This window comes from Pavona decussata, unplaced genomic scaffold (assembly GCF_977016875.1).
Source record: "Pavona decussata unplaced genomic scaffold, jaPavDecu1.1 SCAFFOLD_107, whole genome shotgun sequence".
NCBI lineage: Eukaryota > Metazoa > Cnidaria > Anthozoa > Scleractinia > Agariciidae > Pavona > Pavona decussata.
In genome coordinates, this window is record NW_028145521.1 from 1,211,124 (window position 1) to 1,232,621 (window position 21,498).

The 21,498-nt window shown below is 42.6% G+C and overlaps 3 protein-coding genes across 3 annotated transcripts in view; all 3 read left to right on the forward strand.

Moving 5' to 3' along the window:
• LOC146471042 (uncharacterized) overlaps positions 1–13,698 on the forward strand; it is a 28,894-nt gene extending 15,196 nt beyond the window's left edge. The window contains exon 3 of the mRNA XM_085121325.1: positions 13,316–13,698. Coding sequence (XP_084977451.1) covers positions 13,316–13,672 — 357 coding nt within the window. The 3' untranslated portion in view covers positions 13,673–13,698. The remainder of the gene's footprint in view (positions 1–13,315) is intronic.
• LOC146471038 (uncharacterized) overlaps positions 1–13,946 on the forward strand; it is a 73,444-nt gene extending 59,498 nt beyond the window's left edge. The window contains exon 4 of the transcript XR_014866895.1: positions 13,826–13,946. The gene's annotated coding sequence lies outside the window, so the exon portion shown is untranslated. The remainder of the gene's footprint in view (positions 1–13,825) is intronic.
• Positions 1–21,498, forward strand: part of LOC146471041 (uncharacterized) — a 56,492-nt gene that overhangs the window by 15,233 nt on the left and 19,761 nt on the right. The gene's annotated exons all lie outside the window — the stretch shown is intronic.

Consider the following 21,498-nt stretch of genomic DNA (forward strand, 5'->3'; position numbering starts at 1 on the left):
TTGCGTGGTGAATCAGCCTTTGAATAAGTATACTCCGCTTCAGCCGATACCTTTACCTCGTGGTCCTTGGGTGAAAAGTGCAGTGGATCTCGTTGGTCCGATGGATGGCAAATTCATATTGACCTATATCGATTACTATTCGTCCTATCCGGAAGCGTATATTTTGAAAGAAATCACTTCACGCGAGGTCATCAAAGCATTGAGTGATATATTTGCTAGATTTGGGTTTCCAGAAGAAATCGTTTCTGACAACGGAAAACAATTTGTAAGCGAAGAATTCGAAGTGTTCCTTAAATCGTGCGGGATCAAGCACATTCGTGTGTCACCGTACTATGCGCGAAGCAACGGAAAGTTAGAGAGATTTCATCGACATCTTAAGAAAAATTTCCGAGCGGCGATCTCCGAAGGTAAGTCCTGGCAAGAGGAGTTACCTAAAATTCTCATGCTCTACCGAGCAACTCCGCATCCAGTTAGTGGAAAGTCGCCTTCCATGCTGTTGTTCAATCACGAAATTCGTACGAAAGTACCGCACATTGAGTCTCTCTCAAATACAGCAGCATCGGCAATCGATCACGAGCATCGGTCCAAATGCAATTTGTATCAAGCTCGTTTGAAGGAATATCACGACGCCAAGCAACATGCAGCTCCGCACAATTTCAAGGTTGGTGACATCGTGCATTGTGCGAACATGAAGCCGAACAAATTAGACTCGAAATTCTCGTTGGCTAAGCACGTAATCATTGAGACCAAAGCGAGAGATACGTTCAGTCTAGTCAACGTCGACACGGGTACCACGCTAGTTCGTAATGCAAAGTACCTAAAGCATGCGCCTAGTGAGTATGTTACTGATCTTGTTGAACAAGAAGTTGGTACTGAAACTAAAGAGTCCAACGACTCTACTGAGTCCGGTGCGACAGCTTCTGACGCTTGTGACAACACTAAGCCTTCTGGTCATGTTGACAAGCAAGCCACTCAGAACGAGGACGTCGTTACCACTAAGTCAGGACGAGTAGCTAAGTCAACCAAAGATCACAATAATTTCGGTTATTATTGATTCAGTGATTAAATAATTCTCTAGTTGTACTCTTTGCTCATTCCTTGAACATTGCCCGGGAAGGATGTAGTGTATTGATTACTATAGTAACAAGGACATGTGTTACTGTTACCTTATGTGAAACTACTACATGCTACAGCATGATGTGAAAGTACTGTTACTGAGTTGAAGTAGAATAATGATTGTACTCCAATATAGATAATTGCTTAGTGAATAAAGAGGATTACATAGAAAGCAATGGAAGAGTGTGTGTCTCTTCACTTAAGTAGTAAATGACTACACAACAATGCACATTCTAGTTCAAGAATTTGTTAGTTCAGGGAAATATATTGTCTCCTAAATGTATTTTTTGCCTCATTTCTTTTCTTAGAGGAATAAAAGGTAGTCAATTCACGGAACCAATGTCCGCCAGAATACGGAACTGCATCGAGTGTTGTCACCGATGACGTATCCTAAGGTAGTAAGCTTTAGAGACTTAACTTTTTTATATTGGCTTTAATCCTTATTTGACCCACAAATGACCTGTGATGTTGAAAGAGAAAAAAAAAAAGGAAAAAAATGACCCCAACCCCGACCCCAACCCCGACCCCGACCCCGACCCCGCGTTTTACTGACACCCCTAAGTATGAGGTTAAAGCTATACATATTGCCGTCTTGCTTTTTAGCGGGAATTTCCACATCGAGCACATGAGGAGGCACGAAATACCATAGGGGGCCCACACAATGTGTCTGTGTAACCGATTGCTATTATATAGTAAATGCACTTAATAGGCCTTATCACGGTTTTCGACGCCATTTTGACGAGTAGGCAAACAGGCTCGAAATAACAGTGTTTGTATGGAAATCCGATGTCAAATAATTTTCATAAAACATCGCTTCTGAAAAATTCACGAATTGGAAACTTTTGGCACTAGGAAAAGGATTTTAAGAAATAAATTGGAGGGATGTAGCTGTGCCAGAAAGCGTCCAGTCGTGTTTTGAACTTTCCATACATTTTCCTGTATTTTTTTCCCGCGAGCTATTTTTAGAGCGGTTGACGTCTGGTTCGCTAACAGACAAATGTATGGGAAGTTTATCAGTTTATTGTCAGACAATTGTCCAATCAGAAAGGGGCAATCAGCGTGACGGTTTGGGCTGGCACGTATGAATTTTGCTACGCATTCCAGTCGCTCGAATACTGTGGGATTTTGATTTTCTTCGAGGAGTAGCTCCGGGCCGTTTGGATGGATTTTCGATTGGAAGGTACGAGAAGAATCGAAAATCTTTTGACCTTTATGCTGTGAAGTTTGAAAGCGGAGCAATGCATTTTTGGGGGGAAAAATCGCTCCGGCGCTGGAATCCTTTCAAAACAAGGATTCCTCCCTTCTCCTTCTTATATATGAACAGTCAACGGCGAACTCAGACTCCTTCAAAATCGTTCAAAAAACCGCTTTTGAGGTAAAAGGCCGACTATGTACCACAGATAAGGTAATTCAACGTTTATTTATCATTGATTTATATACATAGTTAGCGATATATCGCTATAGGTGAAGCAAACGGTAAATCCAGTGCATTTACTATATAATAACAATCGGCTACATAGACACATTGTGTGGGCCCCCTATGGAAATACAACTCTTACTAGTGAAATAAATTACAAAACTGAGCCGATTAGTCGTCTGCAATCTGGCTTCAATAGAAACAGATATCACCTATCTAACAGAGAACTTAAATTTTGAACCAACAAATACATTCAGGATGGAAAAAGATCCAAAATTTACTCACGTTCTACACACGACGGCAAAACATCCGTTCTCACGTCCGAGGCGAGAGCAGGACGGGATAATGCAAGCTCTGTCGCATGCGCAGTTCGGTCAAGTGGTATAATTTCACTTCCGGTAAGCCGTCGTCCTCCTCTCCCGTCCTGTTAGATATCTATTGCAAGGTGACACGACGGAAAATCAGAAGACAATAAAATTTGAGTTTTATCCTGCGGGGTTTTCAGCGAGCTCCAAAATTTTATCGGAGAGGTGAAGAGATCAGTCGAAAATGAGCGTGATTAAACTCCGAAACGAGCAAACTGGCCGCAAAGGCACGAGATATTAGCCTTGTTGGAAAACGTACCTCAGTTGAGTTGAAAAAATATATTCTTTTGATGTTATAGTGTTAACAGTCGCTGGAAATGAGCTATTACAAGCAACAACGGATTGATTGTTGCGAAATACATTTTAGATCTACGCTTATTGCTGGTTATTGCATGTTTTCACTGTCTCTATCCTTATTGTGCCTTAGTGTTGATTTGAGTTTTCTTTCGCACGGGAAAATGGAGGTGGCGGAGATGCCGCTGTGAGGATGGGGTAAGTATTTAAAGTTCGGAATCGACAATATTTTATTCCCCATGCAAAGTCTTATAACAAGCTAGAACATTACATTCCAGACGGTTGTCTGTAAACCAATATCGCTTGCACTCAATGGTCAATGACCCACCCGTAATTATTTCACTCTCTCTAGTGACGCAAAGCTTGGGCCTTCTGTGGTCCGAAAATTCAATTCAAATCTCTTTCTGCCTCTAGTGGGTGGCATAACCGGCTGAGAGGTTTAGTTTGAGACAGATTGTGATGTGTGCAGATGTGAATTAATTTTTTGAAACGTTCAGCGTTACAAATTATTGTGTCAAGAGAAATGGTTTAGAGGGTCCAACATAGGCTTTTTCAATCCCGCATCCCGCCGCAATAATTCATTCCATCCCGCCATCCCGCCACCATGAAAATTTTCATCCCGATCCCGCCTTTCCAAACCCATGTTGCTCTAGCTCACCGCTAAATTTCAACTGATAGACAATTTATAGCTTTTACAGTATTCATAATGTTCTCTCATTATGGAGAAAGGCAAAGACTTACTGCACAAACGATCACAAAACGGGTTGTTCCTCGGTGTGTTTATACTGAGACGCAAACGCGAAAATTCCGCTTACTGAGGATTGAACTAAGTGGTCACTCTTTTTCTGGACATATTTTTCCTGGGTTACTAATATTTATTTTAAACGTTAATGAAAAGATACACACTTACGTCAATTCACTTGAGCGGCGGGTTGAGGAGGTTCTGAAGAATCCTAGCTTTGTTGTTAGTCTCTAAAGTCCCCCGTGTTTGCTAATAAATTGTTGGGGCGCGTTGATGTAGTATTTGTACTGACGAAAAAGCCTTCAAAAGAAACACAACTGATCTCGGCGGATCGAGCTTTGCAGTGCTCTAACCTCATTGGTCCGAAGCTCTGGACCAATAGCAAAACAGGGGCGCATTATTGATCCACTATAGAGCGATATAATTACGGCTAAAACATTTGAGCGTTGCCCGTGTCCACGAGATACACAGCAACTGAGATTCCAAGAGAATCGAAAATGCAGTCTTGCGTGAGAAACAACATTAGACACTCGCCAGAAGAAATTTCCGTCACTAGCATGTCCTAGACACTCACAAGACAGTCTGTCCTAGCTTTAAATATCTGCTGCGGATGTGAGCTAAGCCACAAAATAATGGAGGTACACGTCAGCTCTAAAGAACACAACAGCTGTTTTTCAGATTAGAAGCAACTCAGAGAGCTAAAAGACAGCGTTACCACAAAGCTATAGCTCTCGAAAGCGAGTGACAACAATGTTGGACACTCATATCCGTGATAAACAAACAATTATCTGCAATACAATAGTATAAGCATTAATTTACGGTTTAAGAAATCTACGGATCCTGTATCTTCACAGACAACATTTATTTAGCGCTACCTGAAATCTTGAAGTCAATCCAAGTCGATAAGCCTTAACAAATGCCACAGAGCTAGCATACACAATGGCATATCAAATCCCAATCCTCTCTGCTCAGAGTGATCAGTAAGAAACCCTCCATTGAGTATATTTGAGAATTCCCCCTCACCTGCCTCACAATCAAGACAAACACCATTAAGCAGAGCGGTTGTGAGCTGTTGTCACATTTTGATCTAATGGAAGAATCCCTTATACAAAAGGAAAATCACTTAAAGACATGCTTGTTAAGGCAAAACTGAAAAGGCTTTTATCAACACAACGGACACACAGTGGGAGTCGTGCACGTCTGTCAACCCCATTTTAACATGCTTGTTGTTACAGATTCAGATAGCGTTACGGCGTGACACCGTTCACGTGGGACTTAAACGCATTGCATCATGGACCTGCTAACCATGTGATTGCGGGAGTGTTGTCGTTTTTCGAGCAAAGTAGTTTTACTTTGTGTACAGTGTAGGTACGTTCGAGTTGATATTACAGTCAATCAGATTTGAGCCTAAAGATCCTTGTGTGGAGTTGAATCCTTACGAAGAACCGGCGACACGCGTCCTGTAGCGCAGCCCTTCTCTTACATGGTCACTTCGAGCCGGAGCCGATAATACTTGTTTTTACGCTGCACACTGTGGATTCTTCGATCTTTGTTTTGACTGAAGTCATTGAGCGATGCCACCAAAAGTCAAAAACCTTGCAAGGAAGAAAGCAACTCGTGAAGGACATCGAACAACCGTGAAACGAATCGCCTATACAGTCAATGAGCAATTGGATGTCCCGATCAGCGATGAATTGGATCAGAGCAAGCAAGCTCTACGCGTGTCGAAGCTTCGCTAGCAAAAAGAATCACTTCGTTCTAAATCGGAAACTCTGAAAGGTCTAGACGAAGACATCCTGTCGATCATGGAAGACGAAGAAATTGAGAACGAGATTCGAGAAGCAGATCTCGTAAGCGAATTAATACAGCTCAGCATATCAAGAATCGATAATTTTCTGGAAACATTTAGACCCCCCGCGAAGAACATGGACACACCAGAACAATACGAGACACCGGTAAGCCCTCACATTTCTGTATCTACGGAAGTTGCTTCTGGTAATTCTGAACCCTCAAATGTCACTGTTGAATCTCCTAATCCTACTGCAAGTGCTTCTGGTAATTCTGAACCCTCAAATGTCACTGTTGAATCTCCAAATCCTACTGCAAATTCATGTACACCATCACCTTCTGCCTCCCAAGTTAAATTACCTAAACTCGATTTGAAGAAATTTGATGGGGAGATAAGTAACTGGCCCACCTTCTGGGATGCATTCGAGTCATCAATCCACAACAATATGAAGCTAGCGGCTATTGATAAATTCAATTACCTGAATTCACTCCTTATGAAACCAGCCAGTGATGCCATTTCTGGATTGTCCCTTACTGCCACCAACTACGAAGAAGCTGTTGCCATTTTAAAGAAGAGATTTGGCAATAAGCAACAAATCATAAGCAGACACATGGACATTCTTCTCAGTATTAACCCGGTCAATTCAAGCCAAAACATTGATAAGCTGAGACACCTTCATGATACCTTAGAGGCGCATGTCAGAAGTCTAAAATCGTTGGGGGTCCCTTCAGACTCATATGGAACCCTTCTTTCCTCCATTATCATGAACAAGCTCCCAAGCGACTTGCGTCTAGTCATCAGCAGAGAAGTGAAGGATGAGGAGTGGCAGCTAGATCGGATTTTGCATGTGTTTGAGAATGAATTGGAGGCCAGGGAACGCGCAGCTGTTCGTGACGTTCCTCAATCGACAAGTGAAGTAAAATCGTTCAAAAGAGACCAACCCAGGATGAAGCCCACCACTACAGCACTTCTCACGAAAGCCACAGGACCCACTTGCACCTATTGCAGGATGAATCATGCCTCTAACTCCTGCACTACTGTGACCAATGTTGCTGCCCGAAAGGAGATTCTGAAAAAGCATGGAAGATGTTTCGTCTGTCTAAGAAGAGGTCACATTAGTCGCAATTGTCCTTCGAATATCAAGTGTTGTAAGTGTAGTGGTCGTCACCACGTCAGTATTTGTACCTCTGGTATCAATGAAGGAACTGGGGCCCACTCTGTTAAAAATGCCCCTCCGACTGCCAACCATGAGCAGACCTCTTGGAGAGTGCCAAACGATACAAATGAGAATCCTACAGCATTGTATGTTGGAACATCAACGCCCATTCTTCTCCAGACAGCTACGGCAGTAGTCTCGAAGCCTGGTCAACCAGGACAGTGCGTAGCCAGACTTATCCTAGACAGCGGTAGTCAGAGGTCTTACGTGACAACAAGAGTGAGGGAACAACTGAACTTGCCAACTGAAAGGAAACAGACAATTGCAATTAAAACCTTTGGATCATCGGATGAACACACCCAATCTGTAGACGTTGTTCAACTTTGTGTTGCTGCTGAGAATGGTGAGGAAGTTCAGCTGTCTGCCTTCGTGGTACCACTCATATGTGATCCCCTACAGAGACAGTACGTTGCAAAGGCCGGCAACACGTACGCCCATCTTAAAGGTCTCAATCTTGCTGACCACTGTACCGGTGATAATGATGTTGCTGTGGACATCCTTGTCGGATCAGACCACTATTGGAATCTTGTCTCTGGAAGAGTGATACGGGGGGAGGATGGCCCAACGGCAATTCACACTAAGCTTGGATGGGTTTTGTCAGGCCCAGTTAATGGAGCAACACAAGATGAGAGGCAGCAGAACAACTTCGTGACAACGCATGTTCTAAAGAGTGCAGTGAAGCCTATTGATGTTACGAATGAAAGTCTTGACGGAAACCTAAGAACATTCTGGGAACTGGAGTCACTAGGCATAAAGCCGAAATCCTTGTATGAAGAGTTTGAGGAGAAGATATCCTTCGAGAATCAGAGGCACGAAGTCCATCTGCCATGGAAGACACCGCATCCAATCCTCCCGGACAATTATGATCTGAGTGTGAAGCGGTTGACCAACCTACTCAAACGTCTACGCCAAGATCCTGAGGTCTTAAGAGAGTATGATTCAGTTATCAGAGAGCAGCTAAGCAAAGGCATAGTCGAAATCGTAGAGAAGCCTGAAGATGGGGACGTTGGCAAAATTCACTACAGCCCGCACCATGCAGTCATACGGAGGGACAAAGCGACAACTAAGCTCAGAGTTGTATACAATGCTTCTGCCAGAACTGAAGGTGCATCACTGAATGATTGTCTGTACGCAGGACCACCCCTTGCAGAAAACATTTTTGACATACTCCTGAGATTTCGAGCGAATCGAGTAGCTCTGACTGGTGATGTGGAAAAGGCGTTCCTTATGGTCGGCATCGCAAAGGAGGACAGAGATGTGTTGCGATTCCTATGGGTGGACGACGTACAGAAGAATTCCCCTGAGATTGTGATACTTAGATTCACAAGAGTGGTCTTCGGAGTTTCTTCTAGTCCTTTCTTGTTGAATGCGACCTTGAAGTATCACATTGAGAGGTAAAAGGATGAAGATCCAGAATTCGTGGAAAGATTTCTTCGCGCCATTTATGTGGATCACTTGAGTTCTGGAGCCCCTGAGAGTGACGCCGGCTACGAACTCTACTTGAAGTCCAAGGTCAGACTCGCTGAAGGAGGATTTAACTTGAGAAAATTTGTGTCAAACTCCGCTGAACATAAGGGAGAGAATCCAATGCAATGAATCAAGAATGTCAAACCCAGTCACATCTGAGAACATCGTTGAACCTGAACGCATGCAATCATCTCAAGACGTCACTGAACAGGTTGTGACCGAAGAAGACAAGACCTATGCCAAGAGCACACTTGGAGCTGTAGAGGATACAACTAGTACAGCGCAGAAGGTGCTTGGAGTGCGCTGGAACTATGTGAATGATACATTTGTGTTTGAAATGAAAGAGATAGCAAGCCTTTCAAGAGACATTGAACCGACGAAGAGAAACGTCGTCAGCATTGCAGCAAAGTTCTATGATCCACTGGGGTTCCTGTCACCTGTAATTCTGCAATTCAAGTTGTCCTTTCAAGAACTCTGCAAGCGCAAGATTGGTTGGGACGACCGCCTAGAAGGAGCGTTATTGAAGTGGTGGCAGAAACTAGTAACTGGTTTGCAAAACATGAGTTCATTTACACTACTAAGATGCTATTTCCAAGGCGTCTCCGAAAGAATTGTCAGTTGTAGCCTCCATGGGTTCGGTGACGCATCCTGCAAAGCCTACGCAGCAGTAATTTACCTGCACATCACAACAACCAATGGAAGTTACCTGAAGTTCGTTGCATCGAAGTCCAGAGTCGCACCCGTGAAACACAAGTCAATCCCAAGATAAGAACTTCTTGCCGCCTTAGTACTGGCAAGACTGATTACACACGTCTGTGAAGCCTTAGAGCCTGAAGTGGGAATTGCGGAAATGACCTGCTGGACAGATTCAAGAGTAACACTGTGTTGGATCAAAGGTGAAGAAAGAGAGTGGAAACAATTCGTCCAGCACCGCGTGAACGAGATTCGACAACTTGTTCCGGAAACCAAGTGGAAGCATTGCCGTGGAAAGAACAATGCAGCTGATGTTCCGTCAAGAGGAATGATCCCTTCAGAAATGTCAGAGTGTGCCTTGTGGATTGACGGACCAAAATGGCTCATCGAGTATGAAGAAACGAGTGAAGAAGAGTTTGATAGTGCGCAGCTTCCAGAAGAATGTCTAGAAGAAATGAAGGTTGGAGACAAGGAGAAGTTGCAGATTGAAGCCTCGTCTTCACTACTAGTTGCGGCTGAGGCCGTTGGTATAGCCCAGATAATCAGATGTGAAGATTACAGTGAACTACCGCGACTATTAAGGGTCACTGCCCTAGTTCTTAAGTTTGCAAACATTATGAAGTCGAAGTTGCGGAAGGAGGTTCCACCACAAGTACAATTAACTAGCCAAGACATTGCATTAGCAGAAACCCTCTGGATCAAGGAAATACAGAGATCGCTGAGCAAGAATCCTAAGTTTGAAATTTGGAAACAGCAGTTTGGCCTATTCGTCGATGGACAAGGTATCATGAGATGTATGGGACGTTTAGCCAATGCGCAGCTACCCACGTCGATTAAGCAACCTATCCTGTTGGACAAGAGCCACTATCTCACATCCCTCATTGTACGAGACAGCCACAAGCGAGTCATGCATAGTGGTGTCAAGTCTACCCTTACTGAATTGAGAGACAGGTTCTGGATCGTTCAAGGCAGGCAGTTCGTGAGAAAGCTATTGCATCAATGTGTCATATGCCGCAAACTGGAAGGAGGACCTTACCAAGCTCCACCGGCCCCGCCACTCCCAGAGTTCAGAGTAAAGGAGGAGCCACCGTTTACCTATGTCGGACTTGACTTTGCCGGTCCACTCTACGTGAAGAATTCAAATTGCAACAGTCCTCAACAGAAAGTGTGGATCTACCTTTACACATGTTGTGTCACGAGAGCTATCCATTTGGATCTTGTGCCAGGTCTGACGGCTGACGCATTCTTGAGAAGCTTTAGAAGATTTACCGCCCGACGTGGACGACCGTCGTTGGTGGTGTCCGACAATGGTAGTACCTTTAAACCTGCAGCACGAGAAATCGCAAAGGTGTTGAATGACCCAGGAGTAAAGCAGCACTTCGCCAAGGAACAGATGAAGTGGACATTCAACCTTGAGAAAGCACCCTGGTGGGGTGGAATATTTGAGAGACTTGTGAGATCAGTGAAGAGGTGTCTGAAGAAGACTATCGGAGGAGCAAGACTTACCTATGAAGAATTGTCGACTGTAGCTGTGGAAGTTGAGATGATACTAAACTGCAGACCTCTTTCATACGTGTCAAGCGAAGACCTTGAAGAACCGATCACGCCATCGCACTTACTGTGTGGACGGCGTCTGATGAGTGTTCCTGACAGCAATACTAGTGAAACCCCGGACTACAACCCAGACATTCAGCCACAAGATTTAGATAGAAGAATGCAGCATCTGAGCAATGTTATGAACCACTTTTGGAAAAGATGGAGAGAAGAATATCTCGTGGAACTGCGAAACTCTCATCGTTATGCTGCCACCGAGGGGAACACTGATAGAACTGTGTCCACTGGAGATGTAGTTGTTGTTCATGACGAAGATCAACCTAGAGGAAAATGGCGGGTTGGCAAGGTTGAAGATCTCATTGCAGGAGCTGATGGAGCTATCAGAGGAGCTGTTGTTCGAGTCCAAAGCAAGGGAGGAAAATGCACAACAATCAGACGTCCAGTGCAACGCCTTTACCCCTTGGAAATCCGATGCCAGGTCGCTGAGCCCGCAGCAATCTCCAGATTTGTTCCTGATTCATCAGTCCCTTGTGCCAGACCTGAACAGCCCGGGCCGAGACAGAGCCGCCCAAGACGAGCAGCAGCAGTAGAAGCTGACCGTAGGAGAAAAACGTGGCTAGAGGATCTGAACTAAGGAACACTGACAAGCTCCTGACATTGAACATTCAGTGTCGAACTTTGCTAACATGACTTTGAACCAAGGAACTCTTTAGTTTCGTATCGTTGTAGTTTTCTTACGGTTATGTAGGGATTGTGTTGACCAGAACAAATAGTTAGCTCAGTAGTGGATAATCTGGTCAACAGGGGGGAGTGTTACAGATTCAGATAGCGTTACGGCGTGACACCGTTCACGTGGGACTTAAACGCATTGCATCATGGACCTGCTAACCATGTGATTGCGGGAGTGTTGTCGTTTTTCGAGCAAAGTAGTTTTACTTTGTGTACAGTGTAGGTACGTTCGCGTTGATATTACAGTCAATCAGATTTGAGCCTAAAGATTCTTGTGTGGAGTTGAATCCTTACGAAGAACCGGCGACACGCGTCCTGTAGCGCAGCCCTTCTCTAACACTTGTCTCCACTTCTGCCCTTTTCATAATACCGTCGAACCTGTATTCAGAGCGGTCACCCTCGGGGAATGGCTAAGTGACCGCTTAAGACAGGTTGTACAAAATACAGGTCAGAACACGGTGAAAATGCCATTTTATATTACGTAGTAAACAGCTTATGCATAAAAGCGTTCAAAAATCACTTACTCGGTTAATAGTAACTGCAACAATAACATGGTTTGAGAAAAATAGAACATAGAAAGGGAGTAACAAAACAGAAACGTCAAGTTGATGCGGCCGGTATTACAGCCGGTCGTTAGAAAAAGACATTCTCCTAATCTTTTGAGTCTTGTCTTTTAAAGAAGAAAAATAATTAGATATCAATGTCTGTTGTTTAGGTTTCCGTAGTTTAATATCGCTAAGTATGTCTTCAGTTTACTTAACGCCAGAGAAAGTTCCTGGGATGACTTCTCGTGCAACTGGCTTAAACAGAAATTAATGAAAGAAGAATTCGATCCGCAATGATGACAAGACTCCTCTGCTTTTGACCAGTAATGTTCGAATCGGTGATTTAATGATTTGTGAAAACAAACAAGGAAATCAATTACCTGGTGTGCTATTTGTACTTGTATGAACTACTGTAGTATTTGAGTGGTTTCCTTTTACAAAGTGGCCGTTTAATACAGGTCAAGACAATAGAAACAGCTCGTCGGGACTTAGCAAAGGGTGACCGCGACCGCTTAATACAGGTCAAAATTACAGTAATTAAGGGAAGTAATTTTCGGGACTTTGACAACTGACCGCTTAATAGAGGGTGATCGCTTAATACAGGTTCGACTGTAGATTGAAACGCAGTTTATAATGCCAGAGGACACAGAGGTTAGTAGCCTGCGAACGCAGACGTATTTCCAGCTGTCGAGATTCTCTCATTTTTCGGCGGAGAGAATCTCGACAGCCGGAAATACGTCTGTGTTCGCAGGCTAAGAGGTTAGCAGCGTTGTCGATGTAAACAGTGTTGCCATCGTGCTTTGACGACCTTTGAGACCTTTGCCTGGTCGAGGCCGGCTATTATTAACTCATGTCACGCGTTAGCCCGAGCAAACAAACTATGTAAGATTAGGAAATCGTCAAAATCATGTGACCGCAATCGGCCTATTTTGTGCCTTTTGACGTGCAGTTTCTTCTAGGCCATTAATGAAACAAATAAATACTTTTCAATGTCTCTCTGAGGTCGTGTGACTCGTAACTTGAGCAAACTTGGTCTAACTTATGATCTCGCATATACCCGTCCTATCCCGTATCCCGCCTACGAAACGAAGCATATCCCGGTCTCGCCGTTCTGTTTTCATCCCGCATCCCGCCTTTAAAATTTCTCGTATCCCACATCCCGCCTCGATTTTAGGCCTCATCCCGCATCCCGCCAAACCTATGTTGGACCCTCGGTTTAGCACTCAGACATAGACAAGCCATTTGGCGATCTAACGAGGGGCAAAAATTGCTGCAATAACATTTAGATTAACAACACAGTTACACTGAATTTGATTGTAATTTAAGTGTTTTGTCAACCAGTGACATGAGCGAGAACTCGATTATGTGCTGTTGGATCTTTTCTCCAGGACTGCTCTTTTAACAAGCTACAATCTGACACAGCACTGAAAGTCTCATTCCAGGGAAACATGAGAGTTTATAACTCTGGTACTAAGTGCAACCGCTGGTTTTTCAAGTTCAATGGTAATGAATGCAGTGGACCAATGACGATTGATGCTATTGTGTACAACGGTTGGCCATCAGGGAGTCCCAATCTGCATCATCACCGATCATTTGAGGGCTACTGTGAAAACATCCCACAGGGCGTGGTAACAGTGCAGTTATGGATAGGAACGTGTATTGGCCTACCCTTGGGTGATGCCCACACTGGATGGAATTCAGTGTCCCGGATAATCATCGAAGAAGTATCTAGGCCCCAGTCCTAAAGGGCAGCTGTTGAAACTATTCTTGTTAAACTAGTTTTCTCAGTGGTAAAAGTAATCTCCAGTTGGTCAGTAAAACTATTGTCTGTAAAAAGCTGCATTAAAAGATTCTATATTTGTCTCTCTTTTGTAGAATTGAAGAGTGGATCCAATAAGGTGGGCAATTTGTTAGGAATAAAGAAAGCTGGCAATGTCATACTAGCATCTTAAATTATTAGACAGTTATAAATGTAATTGCAGATTAAACTGTATTCGTTACCTTCAAAATGTAATGTATCATTGAATAATGCAATTCCACTGAGAGTTTTCATTGATAAAGGGGCCATAGAATATCAACTGGATCGTTGTGTAATTCAATTCCAGGGATTTGATCTGTGGCTTATCGGCCATGACACCATACCCGAAAAATACGACCATTAAATTGTCCTCTGGTTGTTCTTGCCGGCAAAGCGAAGTCAGCAAGGTCTGGCAATATTTTTTGATGCTTCTAATAAAACAATTATGCCACTCGCGTTTGTTCGATACATAACAATTATTCCATGAGACCGCGTTGGATATGAAGTGATAAATAACCAACGAGCGCGTAGCGCGAGTTGGTTATGATCACTTCATATCCGACAAGGTCGAATGAAATAATTGTTTTAGTATATTCTCAAATCGGGTTTTTGCTGCCGATTTTTATTTCAAGAATTTTACAAAGCAGTCAAAAGAGCATACAACTTCCGGTCACACGCGCGCGGTGATCACCTGATTATTACATCACTGGATTAGCTGAATGAAATTTGACAGCTACACAAACGACAAACTGTGGTCAACTTTTAACGAAAATCAACCTTGAAATATTCAACCGTTCAAATGCAAGGAAAAAAAGACGGCTTCGGAAGCTTTCAAGTGGTTACTGAATAGTGTTCAAAGTTCAGGAAGATTCTCCTGATTCTCCGCCTCCGTAATAGTTGTGAACTTGTACATTACAGTTGAAGAAAACCTGCAGAAAGCTTCCTCACTCGCTTTGCCGAACCTCGGTATTTACGAACTGATTTTTGACTAAAACTGTCCCTTCACTTTGAGGTTGCCGTTCTTGCTGGCCATGGCATTCGTTTTCTTTCTCAGCTGCAGAGATACCAGTGCATGGGGAAGCTTCAGAGGCTCCGGCTGAGACAAAATCACTGAGAACGTGTGACATCTTCTTCTGCTGTTCTATGAATGGGCGACCATTGTACGATTCGACCGCCTGGTCTGATCTGTTTCCCGTAACAGATTTTATGTGTCTGGTTTCGCGGTTGTGGTAAGACAGAACTGTAACTGCTGTCGCCCTGGGGCAGTGGTTGGTTAGAAGGGGCTCTATGCCAGCTCGCCTGCTCATATTTTTCAACATGTTGTCCAGCGTGCTCGAGCCAACCGGCGAGTTGCAATACCAGATTTTGTCATCTGCTGGACTAAATTTCTGACTTTGGCCGTCTCTTGGTTTTTGGAAAAGGGCGTCGGAACTCGGGTTCAGGTGACCTACAATCCTGGCCAAAAGTTGCAAAAGTCATCACGAACTGTTCCCACTCCCCCCCTCCCCCATTGGTTGATACGATGCTGTGTTTATCTACAGTTCGAATGATTCCAGTTGCTCTCAACATTGTTTGGGGGGAGGGGGGCTTTATTACAATTGGAAAGGCAGCTTAATAAAAACTTAGGAGACTTGTTTAAGATACGCAGAATAAAAATGTTCACTTACAATGCTATTTTGTGTACTGTCCCGCGAATTTTTGGCCAGGATTGTCCGAATTTCACTTTGTTAAGAAAATAGTCTGTTTCAGCGTTATGAGGCACTACTCCAACTTCTAATTGCTGTTGACAGTTTTCTTAAAGCTCTGTGTGGCTGGGAGGTGTGTTAAAAAGTAATATTTCCTTAAAATGGCACTTTTTGGAAGAGAAACGTTATCGCGATGGTTATATAATTACGCTAATTAGATATGCGCATGCCTAAGTTTTGCACAGAGTACAGTTGGAAGTATGGAATCATTAGCAAATGCTGCGCAAAGGACGGTTTATCTTATTACATATAGTCGTGCTGACATGGTGAAGTTTCCTTCCCGAGAAACGTTTTCCTCGGCAGTTGTAGAGGCCTGGAATAGCTGTGGAGTTAGAGTTGTACAGTGGGCAGTTTGCATTGAGGCTCATAGCAACGATTGTGAGAGCATCGATGAAATGAATTTGTATCATTTCCATATGGCTCTTAAACTTGCCAAAAGAGCACGATGGCTCCAGGTTAGAAACTATCTGGACGAGAAGTTTGGTATACAAGTGAACTTCAGCGATAACCACAGCACCTATTACACTGCTTATCGCTACGTCACTAAACAGGGCAAGGACGCCGTACACTCCAGAGGTCATCCAGATCTTTTGGATGCTGTTCCGCGAACAGAACAGGCGATAACTTCCCGAAAAAAGAAGGCCAAACAAAAGGGAAAAGGTAAAAGGAAAAGCAGAGCTAAAGCCTCGGAACACCTCAGTGTTTACGATGTGTGTGAAATTGTGCAAGCGAAGGGGATAACGTCGCGACTACAACTCGTTTGTTTGGCTGTTCAACAAAATAGGGAAGGCACAACTTCTCTAGCCCAATTTATAGCAAATCGGGGAAATAAGGCCGTTTATGAGGCTATTTCACTTGCCCGCGAATTTTCGCAAGCTGAAGCCCTTTATCTCCGTGCAGGTAAAACGCGAATTCAGTTGTTAGAAGAAGAACGCGCGGGTGAATGTGCGGCTGGTTGTGATGGCAACTGGCAAACAGCAGCCGAGCAGTTATTAGCGACGCAAGGAATAACGAGGGTAGAATTTTGTAGTGCAGTACATACCGCTTTAGCTAAGGGTAGAGGAAAATATCAAAATGTTTTCATTCATGGCCCGACAAATTGTGGAAAGTCCTTTATCTTGTCCCCGTTAAAGGTTATTTATGAAGCTTTTTGCAACCCTGCCACGGGGTCATTTGAATGGATAGGGGCAGAGGATGCTGAGATTATTTATCTCAATGATTTTAGATGGCACCCCAAGATAATTTTGTGGGCAGATCTCTTACTTGCTCTTGAGGGAGATACCGTTCATTTGCCTGCTCCGAAAAATATTAGTAGCCATGATGTGGAATTAAACAGGGACACCCCATTTTTCGCAACCTCAAACGCTCCCATAGTTTTAGTAAAAGGAGGGTCGCTTGACCACACAAACACAGAAATGATGAACGTGAGGTGGCGCTTTTTCCACTTTTGGCGTCAAATCCCACTAGAGAAGCAGCGACAGTTAGTCCCCTGTGGCCATTGTTTTAGTAGATTTATCTTGGATAACACTGCCGATGGCGTTACTACTTAAAATAGACACAGACGCCAAGTATTGTTTACATTTCTCAGCAACATTTCTCACCACACAAAACCCAGTTTATGATGTTCTTTTGCACCTTATTAGCCTTTAGAACGTCCAAATGCCTTCAATGCAATCTTGTCCTCCCTCTAAAATGATATCCTGAGCAAAATGCACTCTCTAAATACACTTTTCAACATTTCTCACCCCTGATCTAAAAATATCTTCAATTTGGTTGCATAGTTTTTATTGTAATACGGGTGAGAAATGTTGGCTAGCTAGGTAAACCCCCCTTTTTGGTGTTAAATAGGGGTGGAATTGATAGATAACAATAAAGCATTTTCTTCTCAAAAGCGTTTATTTCAAAGCAAATTATTGTTGTTGCGACAGAATTGTTTACATCAGCGAGTAATGTTCAGCGTGAAATGTAAAGCCATAGTCATTGTCACGCAACATGTGATAAATACTGTCTTGGATAATTGTAATTTTAAAAGTGTAGCGTGCTTTGTATAAAGTACGATTGTTAAACTATCTGGATGAGAAGTTTGGTATACAAGTGAACTTCAGCGATAACCACAGCACCTATTACACTGCTTATCGTTACATCACTAAACAGGACAAGGACGCCGTACACTCCAGAGGTCATCCAGATCTTTTGGATGCTGTTCCGCGAACAGAACGGGCGATAACTTCCCGAAAAAAGAAGGCCAAACAAAAGGGAAAAGGTAAAAGGAAAAGCAGAGCTAAAGCCTCGGAACACCTCAGTGTTTACGATGTGTGTGAAATTGTGCAAGCGAAGGGGATAACGTCGCGACTACAACTCGTTTGTTTGGCTGTTCAACAAAATAGGGAAGGCACAATGTTCAGCGTGAAATGTAGAGCCATTGTCATTGTCACGCAACATGTGATAAATACTGTCTTGGATTATTGTAATTTTAAAAGTGTAGCGTGCTTTGTATAAAGTACCATTGTTAGTTTGGCTTATTTCAAAGCTAGTGACAAGTACATAATTTTTACAGCATGTATTTGGGTTATGTTGTATCCATGACATGTTGTAACTTACGAACCTTAGTGTCACGTACAAACTTGAGAAATTAAAGTAACGGATGTAGACCGTTTATGGTTATTCGGTAACTAATAAAAGTAAATGAGCAGATTTTTATAGACAGATAGAGCAATTTCACATCTTGTTGAAATAAATGAAAGGTTTGAACGTTGAAAATTAAAGAAAAGGTGTTGCTTCACTTAGTTTTGTTAACTAATGCTTGGTTCTATGGCCCTTAGATGCAAGGATTGCTTCTATTCTGTTCTTCATACTTGAAATGATATTATCTATGACTTCTACTGGAATGTTATCAAAAGCTCTTAACACTCTTTGTTTAAATTCTACAAAAGATTCTGTTGTAATACTGAGAGCTATTGCTTCTTCTTCTAAATACCGTTTGAGGAAGTGAAACACGTCCACATCAGGTGAGCGTGCGTGGATCTCTAATAGTTCCGCTTCTACATCCTTTAGAGCGTTCGAGGCTACCTTGCTTCGCTGTGAGGGATCGTTATCCATTACAAACAATCTTCTGCCATTCAGTTTTGGCCCAGCTTGTCCAAACGCTAAGTTGAAATGACTGCGTATGAACATTGCGAAGAAATCACCACTCATGTTCTCATAAGGAACTTTCATTATCACACCTTTCCCGTAAGCCAAAAATACTGGGACGAGTTGCAAAATTCGTCACGAACTGTTCCCACTCCTCCCCTCCCCCATGCAATGTTGATACGATGCTGTGTTTATCTACGGTCCGAATGATTCCAGTTGCTCTCAACATTGTTTGGGGGAAGGGGGGCTTTATTACAATTGCAAAGGCAGCTTAATAAAAACTTAGGAGACTTGTTTAAGATACGCAGAATAAAAATGTTCACTTGCAATGCTATTTTGTGTACTGTCCCGCGAATTTTTGGCCAGGATTGTAGATATACGCCGTAGTAGAAAAAGAACCTCAGTTGACTTAACAAAAATGTATTCTTTTGATGTAGTGCGAATAGTCACCGCAAATGAGCTAAAATAAGCAACATAGGATTAATTGTTGAGAATAAAATTTAGCTCTACCTTCATTGCATGTTCTTTTATTATCTTTATCTTTATCGTGCTTTAGTAATTCGAGTTCTCGCACGGGACAATGGAGCTGGCAGAGAGGCCGCTGGGGGAATGAGGCAAGTATTTAAAGTTCGGAATCGACAATATTTTATTCCCCAAACAAAGTCTTACAACGTATAAAAAATCAAATTACAAACGGCTTCTTGTAACCCAATACCCCTGTGGTTTGAACATTCAATCCATATCTCTTTTTGCATTTATCTACTGGGTGGTATGCCCTGAAACATTTGTACCGGATTGTGATGTCTCCAGATGTAAACGTTCAGAGTTACAAATTATTACGCGGGATGCCCTTAGGGGGCACACCGTGTCTAAAAACGGGTCGATTTCTTTTCTTTCTTTTTTTCTTTTTCTTCGTAGTAGCCACAAATCTATACATTAATTTATTCATTAAACTTTCCCCTCTCCTACTCGGGATGTATTGTTCTGATTGTCTTTAACAAAAGCAGGCCAATCAAAATCCATTCTTGTCGCTTATATCGCGAGGGAGAGGACCCACTCACCCCTACCTGTGTGACGTCAACGCATCATTTGATTTATTTATTAAAACCGGATTAAATTGTGGCGCCATATTGTTAACATGTTGTGGACTCAAGTGTGCCGTTTTCAAACGGAAATTTCACCATTTTGAAGCGGTAAATCAAAAGAATAACTTCTAAGAATCACTCGACATCTAAAAAAATGAAAATTGGAGAGTTCCTGGCGAAGGAATCGTGCTTTGTTTGACAGTCCCGAACCACGATGGGAGACTTAAAGAGGTCATTGAGAAGCCTACGTTATCGTAATGGAATTTGCGAAATTTCCGGTGAGACCCTTAGTAGCGTAACACAAGGGAAACAACCGTAACGCGATCTTCGTGACTCAAAATATTCCATTAGCAAGGATAGTTTTATCAATCGGCGAAGAATACAGTTGGAATAAATGAATTGGCCCCAGCATCTCGCGTAATTGCCAGTATAGGCATCTTGTTGGGTCAAAAGACGTGGTTCAGTGCTCAGACGTAAACTTGATCGTAGGGTGAAAATCGTTATTTTGCACCATTAAGGAAGCTCACAGCACTTTTTCTGGCCTTAAGGTGGAAGTTTTAAAATTGTAATCTCGCATGGAAGATAAACTTCCATCTCCCTCATACTACATCATCATTTCAACCTATGATCAAAGTTAATTTTCTCATCGGTTTCCAAGCAACGGTAGCGCACATCGTCTCATTTGAAACATTGTCGATTATCTTGAAATCTAGTCAAACTTTTCGCAACGAAACTTTAGGGATTTAAATTACTCAATCTAGACAACTTGTAGGCGAAATTAGAAACAAATCTGTAAGAGCGTTTTCAAGTAAATAATGAATCAATTCACCTACGGGGTGATTTGCTTTATTGCCGCATTTTCACCAATATCTATGGCAAAATAAAACTTGACACTTTGTCCAAGTTTCTGTTAAAAGGTCTTTCCTCGTAGAAAACATATATTTTAAATGTGTATTGAGCTTCATGGGTGTCTCCGATTTTACGATATTTATGTTTGAAAACAGTTAAAATAAAGAGCAAATGAACGAAAAAGTTCCTACTTTGCATAAATCGAGATATCATGAAAATACCTCCATGGATTTTTCTGTTAAATTACAAGCGGTTAGGGTAAGAATTCTGTTCGATATTCACGCAAGTTTTAGGCTCAAGAACCGAAACCGGCGTTAGATAAGAAGGCTGAATTTTGGTCAAGTTTCAGTTGTCATTTACTTTCTTCGAACAAGAGTTTCATTTTGTTTGTCCGTATCTCTTTCACCGCTGTTCACATCCTGTGAATATTTATGATTGCGTGAAGTCGTGTAAAACGTACAATTTACATAAATATATGTTTCTCAAGTCTGCCCAAAATGCTAATTTTTTGGCCAAATAAAAACACCAAAAATTACACTTATTTATCGTCAATTTTTAATCCAAATAATTTGTTCAAAAATGAAAAGTCTGCATTTACTGCAAACCTCAAGATCAGACATTGGTATCTGACTGGAAGTTTTCCTCTCAACGCTTTCCGAGGGCTATACAGTAGAACCCCGCTTTACGACCACTTCGTTAATACGACCACCCCGTTATTACGTCCACATTTTCACGGCCCGAAGGAGGTCGTATTAACGGGGTTCCACTGTACTTCAGCCATTTTATCAGAGCCAGTCTTGCGTATCTCACGTTGCCTCGTTCACGCCCGAAAAGAATTCTTGGTAATTTGGCCATAGCGCAAAATTTCGAATCCATTGAATATTTTATTTCTCCAAACTCGCCCAAATTGCCTTGGTAGGTCCTGGAATCCATCCACAAAACGGCCAGAGAGACAACTTCAC